At 40.0% G+C, this 25,608-nt stretch overlaps 1 protein-coding gene across 2 annotated transcripts in view; it reads right to left on the bottom strand.

Moving 5' to 3' along the window:
• SASH1 (SAM and SH3 domain containing 1) overlaps positions 1 to 25,608 on the bottom strand; it is a 125,075-nt gene that overhangs the window by 61,533 nt on the left and 37,934 nt on the right. For both annotated transcript variants that reach the window (XM_062572360.1, XM_062572361.1), the window contains exons 3-4: positions 3,487 to 3,537; positions 3,319 to 3,368 (exon numbers count right to left, since the gene is read on the bottom strand). In XM_062572360.1, the coding sequence (XP_062428344.1) occupies positions 3,319 to 3,368; positions 3,487 to 3,537 (101 nt within the window). The remainder of the gene's footprint in view (positions 1 to 3,318; positions 3,369 to 3,486; positions 3,538 to 25,608) is intronic.

Here is a 25,608-nt window from a genome sequence, read left to right as displayed (position 1 = left end):
AACAAAAAACTTTTTTGGTAGGACATACGTAATGTACAGAGTAGGTCCATACGTACAGTCAGTCTTTTTAACAGTTCCAGCTACTGAACAGCAGCAGTGTTGTCAGCAACAGAGGAAAGTAGTATTGCTCCAAATGCCTTCTGGGAGGACACTTACTTGAAGTGACAACCAACTCTGTCTCCAGGCTCATTTAACCCCTTTTGCCTCCCTCCAGATAGCATGGCTGCTCTGTATGTTACACCGGATCACCCACTAGACAGATAGCTGCCCAACAAGTTACTGGACTGAGGGGGACCAACTAATTTCACACTGGCTTTGAACAGATGGAAATAATAATGACCTGGCAGCATGGTTAGCAGGACTTAAGGCGAGACTGCACATAAACTGCATGTCCACATGAATTGGATTTTTTCCTACCACATAGCTTCAAGGCTGATGTGTTTTCACTGTGGTGTACAGTGGGCCTGTCAGTCTTTCTCTTCAATTGGGCACCACAGAAAAACAAAAATAGGTTAAAATAAACAGCTTCTTCCAGACTCCCTCAAAGCCTCACTCTGTCTGGAATCTCTCAACTCTGTCAAATTAAACAACCATCCAGATGTGTTATTTTAAAACTTTAGACCTTAGTAGCGTAAGCTGTGGAGCGCATGAACACCAACTTTGGGCGAGGGAAGCTACCAAGAACTACTAGGTTCCACTGAGCCATTCACACTCTCCTCCCCGCCCCAACAAGCAGTTCTTCCAGGACTGCTTTTACTTCCCGCAGCAATCCACTCAGAGCACCATACTGAAATCAACCTTAGCTCACTCCACGAAAAAGGCTGTATTTTCAATACATGGAAATGTAACTTTTTCTTGGGAAAGCTTTTACTTAGACTTTGGAAGCATATTGACTTCAACAGGATTTTCAGCACCTAAGCACTTGGATGGCTATTTTGGGGATCAACCTTTCTTTCTGTCCCCAAATCTGCTTCTGAATAGGAGCCAATAATGCACATCTGCATCAAATTTCAGGTTGAGCAAACAGGAATTTTCCACCAATGAAAAGTTTTGTAAAAGGCTTACCTCAGATCTGTCACACAGAGGCCACAAAAGCATTGTCCCGAAAGGGACAAGCTTTCCTGTCTCTGGTGGCATGCCTAGGCAGCAAATTCAGCCGAAAACCATACATTAAATACTGAGCCCCCAAAAGGCCAAGTTCAGCATGTCAGCAACAAGAACAAAAATATCTGATGGATTTAAAGTCGTTCCTGCAGATCAACTTCATAAATTCTCTCTCTCTAGAACAGGGCTGAATTGACAAGGGAATGCCTCTGAGCCAGAGGAATGAAACCAGCATGGATGGGACAGGCTGTCATTAATAAGTGTGGGCCTGTAGCACTGTTGTTTTGATTATTTTCTATTAAGCATTAAGTAGATATCATTTTCAGCCCTTTACCAAATTAGCATGCATCATGTTGCCTTGTTTCTTACTACACAAGTTTTCTGATGCAACTTCCTCTGTGCCAGTTTCATATATTTGCTTGTGTAGATCACGTATGTGCTCCAACTGATAAATGTATCCTCAAAAAGTACACTTTCATTATTGAAAGTTCCAGAAAAATCACAGGCCTCTTCCACCTGAACTAAGATAATGAGATTATTTTTCTTTCAGTAAAATAAACAGGCGCTCTCAAAATACTGTCACTCAGAAGATGCTTTTGTAGATCCTGTATCCTCACTCAGTTATTTGTAGTAAAATACTTACACAGAGACACATTTTGGGAAACTGGCTACAACTTGTAAGAGCTGAAATCTATTCTCAACTGTATGTTGTCCTCCTGTGAGATCTCCATCTCATCATTACCTGAAATGAGTGAGATGATGATATTCACCCACAGGCAAAATGCTTTGAGACTGAGAGATGTATTATGATCACAGGAGAACCTTGGAGGCTTACTTCCCAGTCTACAGTTCCCGTAAAGTTCCCCATCCACTTGGCATGTAAGGTTTCATTAGAATGAAAGGCAGGGAGGTATCCTTGAAGACACCTTCTCCATATGCAGCAGATTTTTCAATGTCTGAAGCACCACTTCTAAATTCAAGGCCACTGAGGCTTTCTCTGTTAACAGCATGTAAAGTGGGGGCAGTGATGATGCCCAAACTAGAATTCACCTCATCTGTCTTAAGCTGTTTGAAAATGAGTATCAATCTCAAGCTGGTCATCAGTACTTTCACTGTGATTGATGAAGAGAGACAAGGCACCTCTAAAAAATAATCTATCACTTTCCAAGATCTTTGGCATTAATCACCTTTCATAAGCTCCTACATGAAACACCTAAGCAGCTGTTCCGTACAATACATCCAAGTTTTACATGGCCAGTGCTCAGTGAGGTGAACCCCAGGTCCCACATGAACTAGGACTCCTGCAGTGAGTGACACTGGTTCTACTGTACTAGCAAAAGCAATGGCAGCAATTTTTTAAAACTTTCCTAATGAGGTCCAATGTTGAACTACGGCTACACAAAAAGTTCTTCAAATGTGGGATTATAAAAGCTTACTAAAGCTTCTCACATCCGAAACTGGATTCCATGTACACCCTCTGAACTATTCCAGCTGGCACCACATTACAAAGTACAGGCAATTGGAAATATAGTGTTAGTTGTCTTCATGCACTGCTGCACGTTACCCTTAGCAGTAGGGATCCAAGATCTCAGGATCAAAGGATGGAGGCATAGAAAACAAGCACACATATTGCAGCAGGAGGTGACAGTAAACAGAAACCCTCTCAGTCACAGAGAGGGTTTTTATTAAGGACTGCTAAAATTAAAGTTCCTTTTAACTTGTTTTTAAATACTTCATTCCCTTGGCACCTTCTTCAAAAGCACAGTTACAATACCCAGGAGTGCACAGGAAGAGGAAAGTGGTTTAAGTTTGTAACTCTCCCTTCCCCTTGCCTATCTTTTTTTGGGTGCATTTAGGTCTAGCCACAGAAAGCTATTTTTAAGCAGGTTTCATTTGCAGAGAATGTGAAATCAGTAATGCTCCTCAAAACTGACTACCAGTTTTATTAGTATATGCACATCCCAAATGCTTGCAAAGGGGAGAAGAGGAGGAAAGATAACAACTACTTCCTTGATTAAAAAAAAAAAAGAAATAGTAATAATAAAATAACAAAAGAGGAAGAGAGAAGGTGCAGGTTCCAAACTGGGTTTCATCAATAGAAGCTGCATCTGGAATCCTGAAACATCAAATCAATCAAAAATAAATTTACTCTATGAAAAAAAAAAGTATCAAATTTCCTCTACATCTTTTATCACCCACTGTGCCTTCACTTACTTTCTTTCAGTGTCAGGTGTTGATGCAGCACTATTGAGGCCAAGTGACTCCTGCAAGACAAGACATACAGCAGTGAGAGCAAACACAAGAGCAGCCTTTGCCCAATTTATGCATAGTAATGAATTAAAAAACAAACAAACAAAAAATGATCAAAATCACAGTGCTTACCTCAATCTGGGACCGCAGCTGTAGAGATGTGGGGCTGGCATCAGGTTTCTCCTAAAACAGAACAGATGTCAGGTTAATGAAATATCAAAACACTAGAAAGAAGAAACTGGAAGGACAGAAGAGGAAAGAAACAGGGTAACAGAACCTTGGACTACTTGAAAACTTTTCAAATGGGATACATTAACCTCTCCAGAAGGAACTACTTTCAGAGAAATTCTGAAATACTCCAGTAAAACTAAATACCATTCTCATTCCTGCAGAATATAGCACGTTGTAAGGTTGCTACATAGAAATGCTTCAAAATTAAATAAAAAGAGAAATGAATTATTTTCATAAAAAGATCAATGTTTAGTAGATGTTCATGGAAGAGGGCATTCAGTTTTTTCAATATTTCATAATTCTTCCTCTTATGTGTTTTTTTGCAGTGTTTTGTTAAGTCACTTGATGTCTCTGTGTCTTACACAGGGTTCCAAACTGCTGGTAAACATGGGGCAAAAAGCTAAAGCTCAGGATCCATTTCTGTCAACAGACTGCATGAGGTTAATTAAATTCAGTTGGGTAGAGTAGATTGTGATCCTGCATCTTATGTGACATTTCCCAACTTTCTTGCCACTGGCGGTTGCAATACAGAATTTACAACAAACTTTAGTTACAGATATTTTGATGGATCAGCTGCTAGTTTCAAATTTGAAGGCATTATTTAATAAAGAACATATGCTAGATAATAACTAAGAATAAAATTGGTATTTTTCGCTCACTACCTTCTAAGTCACACAGATAGTGCCAACTAGGTTCACTTCTAGATACAGACAACCATTTTCCACAGCACAGGGTTAAGGGTGTTGCCCAGTGACAGTGAGCTGGGAACAAAGTGCAGGTGTTGTAGGTACCAGTTGCTGCACTAATGATGCACCCAGAAAAACATTCACAAGTTGTTGTTTCTGAAAGGAGTAAAATCAAAAGTGGCTTTTAGAAATCTGGTGGCTGCGTGAAAATTATCATCATAGTTTTTCTTATAGTATATCATTAATAAGTACAGCTGCAAGATTCATACTTTATTTCTACTTTTTTCATTAAAACACTTTGTTGCTATTTGGTTTAGTTTCATGCATACTAAAACATCCTTTGGAGCAAGCACAATTAGCAAGATTTTTTTTCATGCAGATGTTTGTATTGCTGTTACTGCTGCAGATTGAAAAAAAGATACAAGCAGGAGCAAAAATTATATTAGATCAGCACAAAATTTTTAGATAATGTAGAAGTGGTATTTAAGTGGTATTTCCCAAAAATTACTTTAAAGAGGAGTACACAGGAAAAATTCAGCATTAAATAGGCATTCTCTAGGCTGAAAACAGTGAAATGGTATTAGTGATAGATTTCAGCAAGCAGAAATTTGTCAGCAGGAAGGAATACACATCACCTTACTTTAAATGTCTAAAAGGTAACCATCTACTCCTGAACTGGTCATCTAGACTCCCTTTTTAGTCAATAAGAGAAACAAGAATTTTTACAGAACAATTCACCTGACTGGTTTTAGGTGCCTCAAGTTAGATGAGTCCTACTTACAGTATCTAATTTAAGACTGTAAGCCAACCACTTAAAGGCACCTATTAAGTCCAGCTGAAGTCAGCGGGGAAAATTCTGATTAGAAGGAAGAAACAAACTGTAGTTATTTGTCAGTACTGAAACTACAGCTTACTACTTCATCTGCATGTGAAACAATAGAGGAACCTACTTATTCTCAGCCAGTTTAACCCCTAGGGAAGTTGTTGCACAGTTGGTACCGTAACCAAAGGGGCCACCATAGCTGAATAAGCAACCACAGTAGCCTATACACTTCCCCCCGAAAAAGGAAATGACATGCATTTATTTCTCAATACTGGAGGTCTTTTTGTTCACGCATTCCTCAGCCTACATGTAAATCTCTTATCTCTATGAAATTGTACTTCCTATGCCCTTCGTCTACAGAAAGGCTGGCAAAACAGTCTTAAGATTTAATACAAAAAGAAAATTAGATACAATTTTCTGAAAATTTACCCTTTTAATACTAAACGGGAAATTAGCACCAACTGCCACGAAGTGGTATTGGATTAACACTCCCAGGAAGATCTACAAAATCTAGAATAGAGAGGAGTCTACACTGGCAGCAGCAGCCAGGAGTGCACAGAATGGCTCATTGCCACATATTTGTTATGATACGGTCACGACTGTCACAGGGTCATAGCCCAACTCAAGGATTTTGCCCGGCCATAATCTGGGTGTCTGGTTTTATAGCATAAAAAGGGAACAGAGGTCTTTGAGTCGAAGTCAGCATGCAAAGGGAACCAAATTAATTTACTGTCAGGGCCACCAGGACCCTTCCCACAGTCAAGCAGAAGCTGGACTGAACCCAGGGAAATCCCACGGATGTCCACAGATAAGGGAGGGGAAATCAGCTATTTGGAAACAGGCACAGTAGATCTTTTCGCTTCTTTTTCTCTGTCATTCACCGTTACCATTTTACATAGTTTAAATGTATGATTCTCTCTTCCCTTCTCCATCAGCTTTGTCAGAAGGGAAGCTGAAACGGTTTGTCACCTGGAAGGGACTGCAGACACAGCACTGCAAGCCTTTCTCCTGCACTCTTCCACCCTGGCCTCACAGTCAACAAGTAGGGTGGGAAACAAAAAGTCCGCATGCCAAATATCGCATTCATGAGTGCTGTCCACACACCGTTACATGGAGGAGAAAAGGAACATTTTATCAGCTATCATGTAGTCATGTAGTCAGCCAGGAGAATCCACTGTGTGCCCAACCCATCTTGAGATTGCAACTTCTCAGTAATAAATATTCCACTTTTTGATTATTTGTTGCCTGAAAAAGCTGCCTGCTGCAAACACTTTATAAAACTGTTCTGTTTTTAGAAATTATCATTTACAAGATATGCAGGTTCCCAACACTTTACAAAACTATTTTGCTCAAGTGAGTTGCTTTTAAAGATGTAGACGAAAGTGCAATTAGGTAGGAGGTTATTTCTTTCGGTCTAAAACTATTCAGAGGAATAAGCAGCTGTGCCCTGTGTAATAAAAACCCTGAAGAAGGTTGACTGTATTTGTTTTCTTTTGTCTCATTTACTATAAAGCCCACTCTTAAAACAGCAGCAGTTTTATATGCTCAAGATGACAGTGGAGGGCAGCAACAAGGACAAGTCTCCTATTCTTGCCTCTACAGCTGTACTTTGCTGTGTTGGAATGCAAAACACCTGATAATCCTGTATCACTGTGATTAATCCCTGCCTACATTTCCAAAAGAATGATATTTTTGCTATTTAGACAAGAAACTGAGGGTGTTAGGGAAATACTGCTCTCCATAGAACTTCTGGCATGGACTTACAGTACAGATCACAGACATTTTCTCTGCCTATTCTATTTACATAGGTTCCAGACCTCACAGGAAAATCCTCATGTTGTGCTGACTGACTTAAATCCAGCAGGCTTAGGGCCTTTCTCTACCACAGGCTAATTCTGGAAACTTGAGAAAACCTTATATGACTGGCATGCTCTTTAGTATACTATAACATCTTTTCAAAACATATTTTCAAAGACTAGTTTATGGAAAGTACATCTCTCCACCTTTCTGAAGCAAATCTTTAAAAAAGGAAATACGGGAGAGCCTGGGCTTATAGAAGCAGCCACTGCAGTAACAGCCTTCCCTAGCCTGCATTTCCAGGATGCTGATGTAGACAAAGCAGGTGACAGAGCTATAGGTATTTGCAGTCCTAGCAGTCTGCTGCCCTAGATGACTGCCTGCTCTGTGCATCCCTCCAGCTTGCCTGAGGTGTACCAGACATTCATGCCAATTACACACTATGCACTGGGGTGCAAGAAATCCAGTGATCTGAGGAAGTACCTGATTGACTGCATATTCCAGAAAACATCCGACTCACCGTACACACTCCTTAAGCTATGTGAATAAATCTGGTGTTCCCAACAGCGTCCGATTTACTTGCATGATTTCTGGATTTAAGAGGCCCTTCCTGAAAGAGTCACTGTCCTATGCAGACACTATCAATGCATACTACACATCTGATGTACTCTTTAGATCCTAGCAACCAAGATCCAGAGATCTCAGATAAATGGAGATATTCATAAATTACATCCAGCCCCCAGTGTAGTCTGTAGGGGAGAAGCCAAACAGTGGTTTAACACTGGCTTGCCCAGCTCCCACCTTCAGGTCCAAGGTTAGCGCAGCGCTGAATCTCACATAGTGATTTTATGGCCAGAGGGAGCTGGTACAATCAGTGACTCTAATATCCAGCAGAGTGAAGCCATAGAATTTGAACTACTGATTTCTCCATCAGGTCATACACTGCTGATTGGAAACTATCTTAACTTGGAAAAGAATTTTATTATCTCAGCTTTAAAGCCATATTCTTAGAAGTCCTGCTTCCTTCCCGTCTTCTCCAGAAGGGGTTCTGCAATCACAGTGATGGCTGTGGGATAAGGATGCGAGTCCTGGCTGCAGCTCTGATCCAGAAGCTACAGAAAGGGAGTGCGGACGGGCAGGTGTTGCATTACGTTGTTTCAGGTCTGCTCAGGATCACCAGCCTTACGGCAATTTGGATACTGCAGAAAGCAACTACTGAATTAAATTGTCTAGTCTCAGATGTTCCCTTGCAGAAGTGTGAGTCAGCAGAGTGCTTTTCACAAATCTCTCATTTTTAAAGAAAATGCGGTTTGTAAACTTAACAAGCAAGATTTGTGGCTTGTGCCTCAAGCCTTGCTTGCCTCAGGGCTCAAGAAAGAAGCTTCTCTCACAGACAGCTTTTCTGTTTACTTAGTATGCTGCTTACTAAGTGATTTATTGAATAATTTAGATATATTTTCTTTCAAATAATTTCAGATTACTAAATAATGTGGGTTTTGTTTATGTGGGTTTGTTTGTACACTACCATTTCAGTAAAAATCTTGAAAACAGTTTTACAATCATGTGTGAACTAAGCCTATAGAGAATATAATAGGCAGAAAAATCCCTGCATATCTCAAGATGTTACTGTTCTAATAGTGAAATGAATAAGGACAGCTGAGAAAAGCCTCCAAAGGGAGACCTAGGAAACCAAAGAAAGACTCACTCATTTTCACAAGGGGCATCTCATACTCTGATTACCTGAATAGTAGGGTTCATTTCTGCCTGACACTGTAATGTAGTCAATTTAGTACATTTTTTTTCATTGAATGAATCCCTTATAATTATGAAAAAAGCATGCAGCTCTTGACAGTTTCTGCTATGGGAGTTGTACCTATTGGAATTATAAATTCAAACACCCCTGTGCAGATGCTAAGAGAGGATTCATCTCCCTGGGCTGACAGAAACTCTGCAAAGTGGGACCTAGATGGCTGCTGGGAAAATGCAGTAGGAAACCACTGTGAAAGGAAATGGCTAAAATACTCCTACATTTATAAATAAATCCGTAAGTCCATTTCAGCAGATATAAATAAGACAGCTACACTGGAAAATTTCTGCAAGGAAACTACGGCAGTCTCTTCCCCCAAACCTTTTCCCTACTTGTTCTGAACACGCACTGCTTGTTCTAGCCTAGCTTCTGGAATGATTAAACAAAGTTGTATCTGAAAGACAGCCAGAGCGCTGAAGGTCTCTAGCAGTTCATCTGACTTTGAAACCCATTACTCTGCCTAGAGTCCTCCATCAGGCAGGCGTCGTACTTCAGCGCTTGCAGAGGGCCCGGAGGAGGTTGAGACAAGCCTTTCTGTGGAGACAGCGCAGGTACCCAGGTGTTTAACGGGAACTGCCTACGAGTCACTAGCTGGGGGGTCGGTCACCCATCAAAGGAAAGAAATAAAAAAGAGACTTATCCCCCTTATCCCCGTGGCTACCACCTCAGCGAGTGTTAGGAGGGAATTATCCAGCTCAGTGAGCTTCTGACGGTTCAGATTAGTACAAGTCCTGTTCTGACTGTGGCCCCTGGACCATCGTTTTAGCCATCTCGGTAGAAGAGCGGAGGCTCCCTGCCCCGTTACCCCCGCGCGCTGCACCCAGAGCGGACACAGCCTGAACGCTACGTTCTGCAGCAGCAGTGAAACTCTGCACCACGGAAACGCGCGGCGGGGGAGGAATGGTTAAAACGCGGGATTTCAAGCAAGTAAATACTTTTACACATGAAGTAACAGTCCAAGTACTCTGTAGTTGCCTCATACATCAACACAGACACAGGCAAATGCTTAGCTTAGCTACTGATGAAATGCAGCTTCAGAAGGGCCACACTGTTACAATACTGTGCTGTCTGCTTTTAGTATTAGGCATAGAAAAAATCCTGCCTCTCTCAGCTTGATACAACTGTTGGAATCTATTGAAGGTAACACGCCACTCAGAGAAGTGTTTGACATTCTCCCCTCTGCCAACAATAAAAAAACAAGTTTTCTTTTTTTAATCTCTAACACATTGCACTTATCACTCAGTTTGGAAGCCACAGGGGCTGAAAAACATTCCACTGTGATTTCGGAAAATGTAATTCATCAACAATCACACAGGAACTGCAACACTGAAAAACCACACAGCACTAACTCATAAATTCACACGCACCATATAGGGTCTGAATCCAGCAAAAGTCCAGAACAGAGACAAAAAAAATGGCAAAAACCTTCAGAGAAAAGAAAGTCAATACAAGAATGTGGCATTCTACAGTGAGAAAATCAAACACATTCTGAGCAATTTCCCAAACAAGAGGAAGAAGGCCCAAAAATACAGTAGCTGTCTCTGTGCTTAAAGCATGCATTAACATAAAGGCATACAGCTGTGACTGGGACACAGCAGGTCTTTGACTGATATATTTTTACCCATTACCCAAATGATAAAATAGCTAAGTGCTCTTGTGCTGGCATAACTGCATCTACACTAGAGCTTTCGCAGGTTAATTTACACCAGTAAGTCTTGTCATTTTAAAGCAAAACTCTAACAGATGTCAGCATTAACAGCGAACCTTTCGCTGCACACACAAGGTCAAAACCATTCTTATGAGGAGAAATAACAATGGAAAACAAAATGAAAGATTTTTTTTTTCAGGAAGGACTTGAAATAGTGAGGGTGTTCAGGGTATTGGAAAGAATTGTGATGTTTCAGAAGGAAGACAAAAATTAGAGCAAGAACGTGCGAGTGCTAAGGCGCAGAGGGCTCAAGTGGTGAAACAGGTGAGGACAGCGGGAGATAAAGTATTACCAGATACTACCAAAGGCAAGGGGCTGTTCTTGTGCACGGAGATGATATCGGAGGTGAGGAAGAGCTTGCACTCTCCCTGGAGAAAAGCATTTTGACTTGTGGGAAGATGACGCAATTCAAGTGAGAAAAATAAATAAATAAATATAAATAATAAAAAAAAAACCCAAAGACCCGCTCCCCCCAAACCTTCGTTTTAGCGTCCTTCTGCCCTGAGTAGGAAAGGTCCGATCAGCTAAGCACAGGCTGCTCTTCGGCACCCACTCGTGACTCCTACCTGTGCCGAAGAGCCCTGCGCTCGCCTGAGTCCCAGCTCGCGGGGCGAGAACTGCCCAGGGCAGCGCCAGGGCACCGCTCCGCGTGCCGCCGAGGGCCAACCCGTGCCAGCGGCGGCCAGCACGCTCCACGCCTGGTGTGTCCCCGGGGAGCCGGGCACCGAAGCTGAACGGATAACCTCACAGCGGCCGAGGAATTCAGCGTCTGCTGGAGAACACAAACGCACTCCAGAACTTGCTTTCCGCTATCTACAGGGACAGTAGTTTAAGAGTGAAACACTAACAGCATCACACATAAGGCTAAGAGAATCACAAGCAGCTCCTCTTTTTAAAGCCATGTCAGAATATTCCAAACTTCTTCCTGGAAATAAACAGTCTGATCAATTTTTATTTGCTCTTCAAATTCAGAGTATCAATTCCTTGGGATAAGTTACGCTCTCAGCTTCCTTTTGTGAAACACTTTGCAAAACTTACTGACTTTGCATTTTCATATACACAAAACTATTACATTTGCATTAAGCATATTCACCACTTTCCCAGTTTCTCTTCTGTATTTTCAAGAAAAATGGAAGACATTTTCTTTCTGAACACTGGCAAGGAAAGAAGAAGAGAATCCCAGGCTAAGACCAATGCCTCAAGGAAACCTCTACAGCTGTGCTATAAATCCTTTCAAACAGACCTACCATGAAAACAATGGCTAACATAGGTCCACTGTAAACTGTATTTGTATTGATAATATATTTGTGTGCCTACAAGCCAACGTCCATACTTCCAGCATGTGAAATTTCAGCTGATCTATACGGCAAATGAATATAAGCGTGCAAGCTGAATCAATCAATACACTGGAATCACATGGATTCTTGAGAAACTGCTTCTTACTGTAATACTGGTGCATTTTTACAAGTATACTGACTGACTTCATGATAAGCTAGCTAACATTGCACACCTCTACTTTGATTTCACTTTGTGTTCTGTCAAAAAATAAATTACCACTGAATTATGTAGAGGATCCGTAGCAGAACAGATACTACAGTTGCCTCCTTTAAGTCTTGAATTACTATAGCTGGTGAAATTCATGAGTAGGTAAATCAGAAGAAAGAGTTATTCATTAAAAAAATTACAAAGCTGTTTCTGTGTTAGCACAGATGCATGATGCATCTGCGTCTCTTCAAGTCTCTTATGTTTCAAGAAGAAAATAACGCAAGATACATTTTTTTTCTGGAAAAGCACAGAGTACTGATTTTGGACAAAATAAGATCTATAAAAAATTACTTAACTTATCTCATGGAAAACAAAGAATATTTTAGTTTAAAGGTTCTTCCCCAACTTTTTAAAACTTATTTATGTCCAGTTAATAACCTGAAATGAATCTTACATTAGAAACTTCCATCGTCTGGTCACTCTAATACACAGACTGCCTACTGCAGTAAAATGAAATCGTTTTGCCTGCATCACTTATTTGAGACACCCCAAATTACAGAGACTCAAAAATACTTGAACATTTGGAAGCGATCCAAATCCTGACTGTTGGATCCTTTATCTCTGCTGGGCAAATCCAAAATTCAGAGTTCTACAGAGTTGTGGGTGGTGAAAGAAAAGCATCGATTCATGAGAAACTGGGCACCAAACTTAACTGTACGACTGCTACACTTCGGGCTGTGTGTTGCCAGCACGTAGAGGAGCTGCATAGTCATGTGCTATGAGGCCACAATCTTTAGAGCTGATGACCTGTTCTTGGCCTCATCTACCTCCAGGGAAGTCTGTACCTACAGATTTTTTTTTTTTTTAATGGAAAACCTGGGATTGTATGTATAGATGCATGTATAGATATTTTCTTTTTAAATGGGAAATCGTGCCTTTTGGAATGCGACTGCTAAAACCTTAATTTAATTCAAGAAAATCTACTAGACTTGAAACTTTTTTCTGTCCAGCACAGAATTTCTGAAAGCTAGTTTTTAATCCACTGCTCAAGAAATAGATTTCTGTTTTTAATTTTTAAAGGAGTAAAAGAGTCCAGTGGAAGGGAAAGGAGAAAAAAAGAGGTTGCAGAACTCCGTAATACAGAATCAAGCTAAACGAAGATCAGAACCACATTGTCTCTACATGGCAAGTACTCTACATGTCTTGTCATGGCAAGTACTCTAACCATGATGCTATGCTCTCATGCACATCTACCATTTTTGAATCTTGTCATAGAAAGAACAGAAACAGCCGCATTACTATTTTGATGCAGAATTATTACTTCAAAACTTGAAACATTTGTACAAAATGGGATTCTTGCTTTCCAGCTCACAGTTAAACTGCAATTTTCTTCTCTTTCAGAGGTTAAAACTTCCACTACAACCTAAAAGAAAGCAGAAATCCTGAACTCAGGCCTTTGGAGGTGAAAGCCATGCAGCTCTAGTTTTAATTCTATTCATCCTCAGTGTTTTAGACATAGTAGGCATTTTCTGCTGATCTGCAATCTCAGTTTAGTGTTTTTAATCCAGTTTAGTTCCCCCCTACTGACTCTTGTGTTCATTATTCCATGGGAAGACCCCAGTCAGAAAGCTATAACAATATGAGGTATTCTGCATATTTATGCATATGAACTTGGTCTGACCACCATTTCAGCTGCTCTGATGGTGGAAACAGCAGGAATAAAAAAGGAGAAGTGGTTTTGAAAAATTTACTAGCAGACAAATTTGTATCAGCATATGGGGAACTGACTTTTAAAAATTCTACTCTGTGCTCACATTTTTGATTGCATTAAACTCTTTTTGAAGAAGCAGTTGTTTCAAGTTCCTTTCTAAACAGACTTGAAACAGTAAAGAAACAGATGACGCTGGGAAACCTTTCAATTTTGTTATTCCAGTTTTAGAAATCTGATCTTTTCTTAACCACTTAAAAACAGAACAAATGTTTATTTTAAAAAAACTGATTTTGTTTACTACATAGGTATGTGCAACTGAACACCTGAAAATTAAGATACTATGAATTCATTCCCTGGAGCCAAGCACTGAACTGCTTGCTCTCAGCCTGCATAAATGCACTCCAGGAATGTGAGGGGGTGACAGAAGAGAGACGAAGGCTGACAGTTGGATGCTAACTTCAAAGTCTCCTAGAAAATGAGGGAGAAATTAATTTCTTGAGCAAGAGAACTGAAAACAAATTAACCATATTAATGCAAAAAAAGGATTAGCCTACAAATTGTTAGTCTGTATTTATTCATCCTCCCTGCTACAAAAATTGCCTTTGATAAAGAGAGTATTTAAATTAGTCATTCTCTCTTTACCTTTGAACTTGAAGCCTGTATTTGACAGATGCTTTGGGCCAGACCCTTACTTCTTTAAGCCATCATCACTGGCCATCACATGATTATCAAACTGAATTTCAAATCAACTCTGATGCACTGCACCATACTTTCAGGCTCACAGATGACATGCAAAGTTGTTCCCGTCAGAAGGAAAAATAATTATTAAAGGCCATTATTAGGCGCAATTGTGTGCATTTAGAAAGACGATGCCACAGTCCAGGCTCTCTGAGTGCAGCAGAAACACAGGCTCCACGTGAGCATCTGCCAGAGACGGCCGTCTCGGTGATGCAAACACTGAGCCGGGGCGCTCCATCACTTCAGTAAGAACTTCTCCGATAACAGTAAGCAATTATTGACTTCACACATTTATGATAGAAATCGCTATCTATTAGCCACAGGAACACTCTCAATTTGCTATTTACATGCAAACTCAAAAAGATGGTGATGAGAAACTCTTCTGCCACCGGCAGGACAGTTACCTGTAATGGCCCACAGTGGTGGCACAGAAGTGCCATCCTCTGTCGGGTTAGGGCTGCAGCAGCTGTCACTTTGAAGGGTAATGGCACAACAGTGACATCTGACAGCTCTGATACTAATCAAGACAGCTGCTGGCGAGGGGTTAAATTCCAGGCTTCAGACACACAACTAGCAGCTCTCGCTGCCGGCCCGACTCCAGTGGCGCAGCTGCAGTGCCGGGGCCACTTCTTCAGAGGCTCAGCTGCTCCGCTGAAAGCGCATCAAGAGGCTCCACTGATATGGCTTGCATTTGGGGTGGACGGTGGTTTTTCCCTGGCCTGCCTGCCAGGCAGCAGCAAAGTGATTAAAGCAGGTTTCAGGGAGTCTTAATTTTGACATGCTGTGGAGGCAGCCATGAAACAGTCATCGCTGCTCCAGGCAAGTCAGCTGCAATCATCACTCACTGCCATTCACCAGAGAACTACGAGCAACTCAGTAAAACCTTGCAAACTGTTCTTTCACGTAACATTTTCTCTCCGCACAGTGAGAATACATACCCACCAGTTAGTTCTTAGATTATCTTACTCGTGAAGCGGCAACGATAATCAGTTGCCCAGTTTCTACTTGCAACTTCAGCCTTCCTCTTTGGCAAACTGCAGATCGTGCTTGACTTTAGAAAGGACATACAGAGCGCAGCAATGCAGAAACAAATGAAGCAGTTCAAGCAGTTCAAGCTTGCATTCCCACCATCACCTGTAGTTTTTACATACTCAGTGACCCAGTGCGTACTCGTAGTGCATAAACCTCATTCCAAGAAAACTTGGACAAGCTCTATATTCACTGGTTTGCCTTCTTGTTCATCCTATCCACTCAGTGGCATATTTTACAATTAAAGGAGGAATTACTATGTCGAAGCCACAGTTAATCGAATCATGACATTATAAGTGATGCCGTGTATTATTTTTAATTTCTGTAACTTATCTTTCAAATGTACAAACTGTGAAACAGATCCCTCAGCAATCAGTAAGTATTGCTGTTTGGAGGCACATTCAAAACCTTTGCTAACAGCGCTAAACAGAGTGCGCTTAGCGCACTCAGTGTAATGCCTGCCAGGTGCTGGGGGACTTCTGATACTAGGAACTAATCAGAAGGAATCAGTTCAGTTCACACAGACTGGTCAACTGCCACAAGAGGGTAATAAGTTACAAGGATGCTCCTGATAGACTAAGTGAAACAAGTGAATTGAGCGAGCATGCCTCGCTCTCAAAACCCACAGGCTGCTTAGATTCCTCAAGGTATGAAGAAGTTGTGAGGCAGACACCTCACTGCATACAGACAGAACACGTGCAATTAAGAACCATCACAAAAACAATTTAGAAAACCGGCTGTTTGCAAAAACCCTCAAAGAGAAAGCCAGTAGCAAGGTACAAAAGAAACATAAAGGACATAAATGTTGGCAAATCAGACAGCAAGTCAAGAGAGCATGGTTTGTGTTTTAATGGCATTGCAGCGTTGCTACTCGTGATACGACTCTAAATTACAGCCTAAAACAAATGCCATTTAAAAATTTAAGACTAGGAAAAATCTGCTTAAGTCAAATCATTTCAGTTCATAATGTGCTGCCAAGCATTTTCAGCACTGCTTTGTCATTGCTGGTAGCAATATGAAGCACTGCAAGCTGCCTAACTGCAAACTGAAGGACTTACTGAGGGAAGGAAGCATGTTGTGTCTTGTCTCCTCTTCCCTCTAGCAAATATAAATTACGCACGCGAAACAGTGAGCAAATGACCAATCACGTTGGCTTTGCAAATGTCTTTGTGCAAGTGTTATGATTCAGTTTGCTGGTAGGCCCTCCAAATAAATTAATTTACTGTGGTAAGGAAAAACTGAGCAGACTAAAATTTAAGCTGTACAAACAGCTGCAAGAGTTTCTAAATGCCTAGTTTTTTGCAACTAAGACCTGCTTGTTTGGGCAGGTGCTACTAGTGTTATGGGAGTGTCCACAGCACAAATTCCTCTGCTCAACTGTCTTCGTAAGGAAAAGCTGTCCTGGCTTCTTGGAAACAAGTCTGTTCTCATCACAAGAGCAAGAAAATGTCTTGAATGAAGAAGTTCCATTTTTTTCTGCTCTGACTCCCCTCAGAACCATAGAATTTTTCCAGGCTATGGCCCTAAGAGGTTTTTGTTACAACAGCTGCTGGCTTTTATCAATGCACACACCATTTATTAAAATTTTTTGTTTATTTGTTTGTTTGAGATCAAGTTCTCACACACAACTGCTTCTTGGCCATATCTTGTTTCTTATTCAAGGTTATGTGCACTCTGTGAATAACTGCAACTTAATCCAGACTACACCCATGGGTTTTCTATTACACCAGATTTTTTGAAAAAACAAGTCTGTAGGAATGCAGAGAAAACTTTACAAACGCAGTGTAACCACCACGTGACTCTGACTCAGTAGTTGTGAACAATGCTGGCGCTTTCCACAAATTTAATCAAGACAGTCACTCTAGTAACACAAACTGGTAGCCCCATTCGTCACTACCTGTCCTGACACTGAGGCGCTGTGTTTATCATATGACACGGGCAGGTCCCTCCTACGATTTCCAAAAAAATCCCCGTTTACACTTAGATTTCTAAAGCACCAGCTTCCCTCCAAAAACTAAGAATTGCACAGGCTTCTGCAGCACACACAGAAACCGGGCACTCTTAGGCAGGACGGAAAGTTTGTTTAAGTTAGGCAATACAGGGTATTCTTTATTTCCATGTTTAGCGAAATAAAAATTAGCATTAGCATAGAGAGAGCAAGCGTAAAAGTTAGTAATTAGCATTAGCAGATGTACGTGAAACTGCAGAAGTCTTCCATACAGTTTACTAGGGCTTTCCCACATAACAGTAGGTCTTGCTATATGATTTACATCAAGTATATTGCAACGTGCAAAAGGTGTAATTTACTTTTATAAAGAAACTATGGTTTTATGTACCTCCATTGGCTTTTAAACCAAGAAGGGACACAGTGCAGTTGATCAGCACTGAGTATTTTTCGTATCTTTCTAGTCTGGTAATCTCTGAGCTTAATCCATAAACTTTCTAATATATATTTATCTGGATTATCATCTTTCAAATTGAGGGGTGAGAACAAGTATTTAAGTAGGTGCCTGTACACAGTACTCATATGCTTTAACTTTAGTATGTTTTTGCATGCTTTATGGATGGAGTCCTGATCTCACATGAAGAATGTAAGAGTACAAGTTAGTAATGCAGGATACCATCATTTTTTTTTATAGAACCAAACTGCAGTTCATGTAGAAACTGAAGCTTTCATGCTTCACAATCTATCAGCTACAGTTCATACACAATTAACCAAGCCTTAGAGGACAGGCAGATCTTTCCGAATCTCGGAAAGATTAAATCAGTCACTATCCAAGTATATCTAGAGGCTGCTCTTTGTAAGTTCGTAAGATCACCTAAGTAAAACAATAGGAGGGAAAAGAAAAGATAGGAGGGAACAGACATATTATCTGAAGCCAGCTTTATTATTCACTGTTCCTCACAAATACATGAAAATTCTCATACCTATGAAGCCCCTTCACTTATTAAAGTTCTATAAGGGGTCCTATGCTTGCTAAATGGCAGAGGCTAGTGTAAGCGAATTTCTTAGAGGTCAAAGACTTACAGGTACTCTGCACTTCTGAAAATGAGCTTCAAATCCTGATGAAATTGAAATGCCAAATTTCTAATTTGAAGAGAACAGATAAACAAATTCAAAATCAATCCAGCAACTATTTTTGCTGATTCCTTTTCACCCTATTCAAAGTAAATAATGACAGTAGACTAGATCAATCAGTTATACTTGCACTCATAACTTGGTTTCATTTCATTCTTGCCTTTCCCTGACCTTGACAAATGCCAAGCTCACTGCAAAAATGCAAGAAAATGTATATACAGAAACAGATATCTATTTTAAATCACACATACCTTGTTAGGACTTTAAAGCTGTGAAATTTAAGCTTATATAAGCTGAGAATGTTCGTCTGACCTGATCTTTATCTTAACACTTCTTAAGCAATAATTAAATTGCCTCTCAACTGTCAGCTTGGATTAGACACTGTTAATTATAAAAACCTAATAATTGAGTTTATGTATTAACAGTGTTGTTTGCTCACTCCTTCGATACCCTTCAAATACCATTAATTTCGAAACACCTTTGACAACACAATATTGTATGTTTTGGAACACAGTAAATGGATACTCACAGTTCTGCAGCTGCTTCCCTTGACAGGGCCTTGATGTGTCTGCAAAGGATTCAAAATGCTGCTGCTGGTGTTTAGGGGCTAAACCATGAAGTGATCTCAGTAGATCACTCCCACTTTCATCTTTTTATGGGCTATGCAAGGTATCTGCTATAAAAATGTTCTAACCTAGCACTGTCTTTCCCTGTTTGCTACTAAATTAATCTGTCTTCCTTACATGTCCTTGGCTTCTCTAACACTGGCAAATCTGATCTTTTATACCTTCCCTTTCTATCACTTCAAGTCCCTCTGTTAAAGGACAAAATGTCATTTGGCAGCTTATTGGAAAAAGAAAAGTGTTAGCTGGTCAAAATGAAAAATATGAATGATTTGTTTATTTTAATATCTTTAAAATCATTTTCTTGGTAGCTACCAATGTTCTTGTAAATCATGAATTTCAACAGGCTTGGAAATAATGGAACAGTCTTGTTTAGCAGCCCCTTTAAAATGAGTGACAGAAAATAGTACCACCAAAGTTTTAGACGTGCACACAAGGCTAATGTCTCTCTCTCTCTCTCATGCTGCATTTCCAGCTCTGTGAGGATCCCTAAATTTTGGGGTGCCCTCCACATTGGAAACTTACACCAGGAAAAGGAGAAATAAAAGTTTTCAAAGGGGAAACAGCCTCCTCCAGCATTTTCTTCTCCATATTATGCACTTTTTGACTTCCTCAATGTAGTATCTGGTTTTCAATGCTCTCCTTACTAAATATATATGATCCTAGTCTCTGTGGGACCTGCTCCCAAGGGATTTTTTCCACAGCTACACGCTGAGGGAAGTGATTTACATACTGACTGTGAAACACACAATGTGCTGCCATTCCCAGGAAGAAAAAGCAACAAAATAAAGCAAAACCCACTCAACCTTGAGAATGTGCCTCCTGCCAGTACAGCTGGTAGGTTTGTGTCTGCCATACACCCTTGAACTCTGCTATTTGCCCTGCTGAAGAGCAAAACAGCAGCTCTGTAGGCAAAATTGGAGAAAGCACATTATGATGGTAAGAAGAAAACACAGAGCAGGTCAGATGTGCAGCAGACTATTTCAGAAAGTGCTGCTCCTCAGGGTGAACAGCTTGAGACAAAAATCAGCAGAGCAGTACTGATATAGCCATAGATTACGTCTCATATTGTCTCAGGCAGCTGTGGTCTTCCAAAGGACAGTGAGGCTATACGTCCTGCCCTCGCTATAATAAACTAGCTCATTGGAGAACTGCAGAGGGAGTCACAGTACGGTTAAGTCCATCCAGTGAAACCCACAAAGAAAAAAAGTCCTCCTCATAATCGTCGTGTGCTCTGGAAGCTAATACTCCAAACAAGCCCCTCTGCAATTCAGGAGACTGAATTGGGATGACCCATGCTATCACATTTAAAAAATGCCCCAAAGAACAGAAGAAAAATCTAAAATTTAAAAGCACTGAGTCCCTCTTCCACTACTTCTGACTTTTTGTATTATCTCAAAGCAACTTCTTAAAACCCTTGCATCTCAACATATATCTCTGGATACAAGAGTTATTAGCTACTGCACTTCCTAGTTTTGCCAAAGTTTTTGTGATGCATTCTGAAAACCTCTTACAAAACATACAGAGGTGTAAAGAACTGGAATTGTAGCATGCCTCTTCTTCCTCGATTCCTCTGTTTTTGCAGTTGATAGCCATTGATGCATACAATTTTAACTTTGCCATGGCACTGGACACGGCACACAGCCAGTAGGTCCAAAGAGGACTTCGCTACTGTAACCCTTAGGACATCAAAAGGCACCTTAAAAGCCACAAGCAAGAGGATCCTCTGACAGAAAAACCACAAAACACGCTGGGACCATCTCCCAGTCAGTCCAGCAGAAAAATCTCTCCCTCCACATTGTTACAGGGATATACATGTGTGTCTGCATGTCTGTGTTTATTAGACTAGATTTTAATTAATACTAGATTGCTAAAGGCAGAGCAGCTATCTTTAGGGGTCCAAGAAAGCAGAAAGAGACAGCAAAGGCAGATACGAGCCAGTTTACACATAGTCTTTGCAAAAGTAAAGTTGGCAAAGGCCATAGTAAACTGATAATATCTTGCTGAATAGGTTAAATAGTTCATCCTATCTTATGCTCATTATGTTTTATGCTCAGTCACTGCAAGACTATTGTCAGGTCCTTAATTTTCAGAGTCAATAACCATTTTGTAAAAATAAATACAAGGAAAACAAAGCCCAAACAGTAAGTACTTTCTTATGGCAACCCAATTTCCTGAAAACTCAATTTGCCCAGCTATATTAAAACCTCAGATGCCAAGTTGAGATAACATCTGTTATAATTTTGATCTACGCAGCAACTCATGCTTTGCTCTTTGTCAACTCCAGCGCAATCTTTGGCTCTGATTCTGGATACAAACACGGGAGCAGCCCTGCAGACTTCATGGACTGTGCCTAAACTCTAAACCACTCACCTAAAAATTCAACTCAATTAGCAAATTTCAATTCTCCTTCACAAACTTTCCCTGTGTGTTTAGTTCATATTTAGTAATTCTGCTTTGAAAGCTGAATTTGAGGAGAAGAATGTGTCAGGATTTAGCATTTTGCCCCTAATTAAACCAACATATTTATGTTCTTCATAAATTCCCTACATAGCCATAATGCTATTGTTTCTATATGCCAATTTTCACAGTATTCTCAGATGTTTTCATATTATCAGCACTGCCTTGCTGACTGCATAGGATAAGTCCCTCATCTAGCAATGCAAATGAGACTTAAGCTCTGCCAGCCATGTATCAATGAGAAACAGGAATCATCCACAAAAAGCCTTCAGCTCTTCCAGAAATCTCTGATTGCACAAGAGTATTACCATGTCTAGATCATTTAAAGGGACAGGATTGAGAAAATACTTCTGTTTTTTAACCTTTCCTTTCCTAACATCCCTTAGACTGTGTCCTTAACTTCTGTTTTGACTCCTTCAAATATTAGTTTAAGTTCCTTTGGCAATCATTGCCTTCTGTAGTTGGAGAACCTTTTCAAAAGCATATATAAAATGCAGGTATTAATAGTAGATTGTATAAAATACAGAAAGCAACAAGTACTATTGTTTTACAGCTCAGTTCTACTGAAAGGAAGGTTGGAGGGCAGTCATCTTACAACCTAAGTTGACCTCTTGTTTTCTTCTTTACTGTAGCAAGCAACAAATAGGCTTTCAGGGGTCAAGGTCAAGTAATTCATTCCTAAATTTATGGAAAGCTTCACACTACAGAAATCAATAAATAGCAACTAAAAATGGCATTATGAATAAAACAGTATCTGGAGGCTGGTAGAGGATGGCAAAGGTTTCTACACAGTAAGTATATACCAAGTCAGTCCATGCAATATAATTTACTTTGAATACATTATTTAACATTTTACATATGAGCTTAATGCTGAGAAAGTAAGTTCTGTCACATCTTTTTGCAAGGTCATACACAAATACAAAAGGTTCCCTGGACCTGTTCGCTGTCACTCTTACCTACAGAGTGGCTCTTTCCTACAAATCACAGTAGAAAGTGTTTTTCAAAGAAATCGTAAAAATATTCACATCAGTTAAGAAGTCCAAGAGAGGACATAATGTGACTGCTCAGTCATCCCAGAGTCTTTATGCCAAAGCTACTGTGTGCGAGTATATACGTGTATATAGATAAACAGATAGCTGGACTGAGATATATACACACACACACGTGTATATATATGTATATATAAATATATATATATATTTTTACACACATACACACATATATATACATGCTTGATCTCTACTGTTAGATGAAAGAAGAAAGGTGCAAAGAGACACTGTTGTCTACTTCTATTACCAAGGAAGAAAGGGCTGGAAGGTACTGTCATTATTCATTACACTGACAAAGGCTGTTTTAATAAAAGGCTCCATTCTTAAAAAAATAAGTATGTCAATCCACCAATACTGCTAGGCAAATAACTGATGAAAAAGGAGATTACTCACTGGCCTAATGCTATTCAATAAGAAGTGAAAGGTACTGTGTACAATTACCCAACCGCAAAGATCTAGGGTGAAGAACATGTGGACAGCTAGCAGGTAGCCTGAAAAAGATGTAAGAATTACTGTGAATCATAAGCCAAACATGAATCTACCTGTCATGCCATTGTGTAAAAAACAGCAACCATATTACAAATATAAAAAAGAAAAGGGTATGCTAACAATCTTTGTGCTCTACTCAGCCTTGCTAAGACCTCAGGTACAATCTTGTGTCCAGGCTTTGGAACTGTTGTTCAAAAAACGAGGCAGCCAATTGAACCGAGTCCAGAAAGAACCCCCCTCCCAAAAAACCACCTCCCTTGCCCCTGGAAAGAGGGGTCTAAAAAACCCTCGGACTAGAAATTAGCATCGTTTAGCGAGGGGTTAAAAAAAGACACCCAGGCAGAGAACAGAAGATAATGCCCTTCATAAAAGATAAAAAAATAAAAAGTTGCTGTAAAGAGAGAGAAAGTAAGCATTTTTCACATCCATGGAGGTCAGCAAAGATTCCTGAATTGTGAAGAGAGATGTCTGTGATATATCAAGAGAAACACTCAGTGGCAAGGACTGTGAACACTAGAATTGTCTCCCTAACAAGACTGTGGAGCTAACATGTTGGGATGGTTTAAAGAAGAGGTCAGATCAACATCTGTCAGGAACAACGAGCACAGCTGACTCTGTCTTAAGGCAAGGGATGCACCATGCAATTCCTCAAAATTATAACATGAAGCAAATTCCAGATATGTTGTATGATAGCTGTATTAAAAAACAGAGATTGAGAGAGCAAAAAATACAAAAAATATGTTTGGAAATCCCTCTTCAAGTACAACAAAAACTCCAGCTCTTGCTGTAATCTGTTTTACTCCTGACTTATTCATTTCATAGATTTCCATTTCTCCACTACAAACAGACGTGTCACCAATAACACAGACACCCTTAACCAAAAACGGGTATTGCAACCTTAATCTGATGTGTGGTTGAGATGCAGTCTGCTTACAGAGACACCTACTCCAGCACGAGCTACACGTATTAGCTTTTCATTCTTTTTATGTTTTGAGAGACGTTTCACATGTGCACCACCCCCAACCCATCAGTCTTCATGGGTGTGTTTTTGCATGAATTTCTGAGTTTTTAAATTCCTCCAATCACTATTCCAAAAAATAGCAAAGCTGCTTCATGGAGAGCAGGAACTTTATGAAAATACTAACATCCAACTCAAGGAGATGAGTATGGGAAGGGTAAGATATACAGCAGGGTACAAGAAAGGTATCATGTAGGAGGCACTCAAAGAAAGGAGAAAATGAAGCACATAGGATGAAGAGCATGGAGAAAAGGTGCTGAAAGAACTCTTCTATTCCAAGTATTAAAGAGAGGAGGTAGGAAGGCATAGGATGAATTGCAAAGGTAAGAGAAGGAAGAGGAAGATGATGGGAACTACTAAGAGAAGGAACATCCTTAAGAAGAAAGCTGGTGTCAAGGAAATAGATTTTTTGAATAAAAGATGGAGGTTCCTTCCATAGCTTTAAGTTTCCTGTAGCAGGGCTGTATGCAGCTTCTACCTGAACTATTATTAATGGACAGGTACGTGATAATTTTGGAATGATGTAGCATCCTCCTTTCTTCTTACATTCACTGTTCAAACAAGGTTGATGGGTCTAGTCCTGGTAATCAAAACCTGTGTTCTGCCATTTATCAAATCTATAGTGTTTGCAGGAACAGCACAAAGCCTTATTCTCAAACAGGGATAAAAATGATTAGAGCAATATAAATTCATAATACACATGAACAGTCCATGACATCCTCCACTTTCAATGTTTTATCTGAATCTAACTCAATATAGCTGCCTTCAAGTTGTTCTGAAACCACTGATGACAGAGAAGGGGTACAGTGAAGATTGATATGCATGTGTTTCAAGAAACATCTTAAATTTTTTGTGAAACTCCTTTCTGCACAGTTCTAAATTCTTACCAAAAATGGTTTACTATGCTCTAAGGATAATGAACTAGTTAAGAAACACAGATCCAAGTCCTGCAGGCCTTGCTCAGCTATCCAGTCCTCAGATGAGCAACAGCAGCTACAGACACAAGGATAAATGGATGTGATTTATGCAAAGTTATGTAAGTCAAGAAAAAAAAAACAGTTTTCTTACTATGATACATAAGATGAACTTTTTTGTACCCTTATTACAGATATCAAACTCTGTCAAAGCTGGAGATACACATGGACAATAGATTCCTTAAAAAGTTCCAGTAGACCACTTCTAATAAAAGGAGCTATTAAAATTACATTACTTTCAGTACTCATGAGACACAGTGTTGTTTTCAAGAAGCCTCAATTTCATTTCTCATTCTACAGTTAAGACCACTGAAAGATCAATTTAAAACACCCTTTTAGCTTTCCACATCTCCTTTGCTGTTTCTGATACCTGTTAAATGAAATGTGCCATTTCCCTCAGGTTAACAAGGTGAGACAAGATGCAACTCACCTTGTATCACTCCATTTTGAGTGGCTTTTTTTTTTGGTGTGTATGAATAATTCAAATTTCTCTGTGTTACTAGGTGTATATTTTTGTGTTTCAAATGTTACAAGGTATAACATGGCC

Source organism: Rhea pennata, chromosome 3 (assembly GCF_028389875.1).
Source record: "Rhea pennata isolate bPtePen1 chromosome 3, bPtePen1.pri, whole genome shotgun sequence".
Lineage (NCBI taxonomy): Eukaryota > Metazoa > Chordata > Aves > Rheiformes > Rheidae > Rhea > Rhea pennata.
Note: the sequence above shows the minus strand (reverse complement) of the source record. Positions and strands in the feature narration are given on the sequence as shown.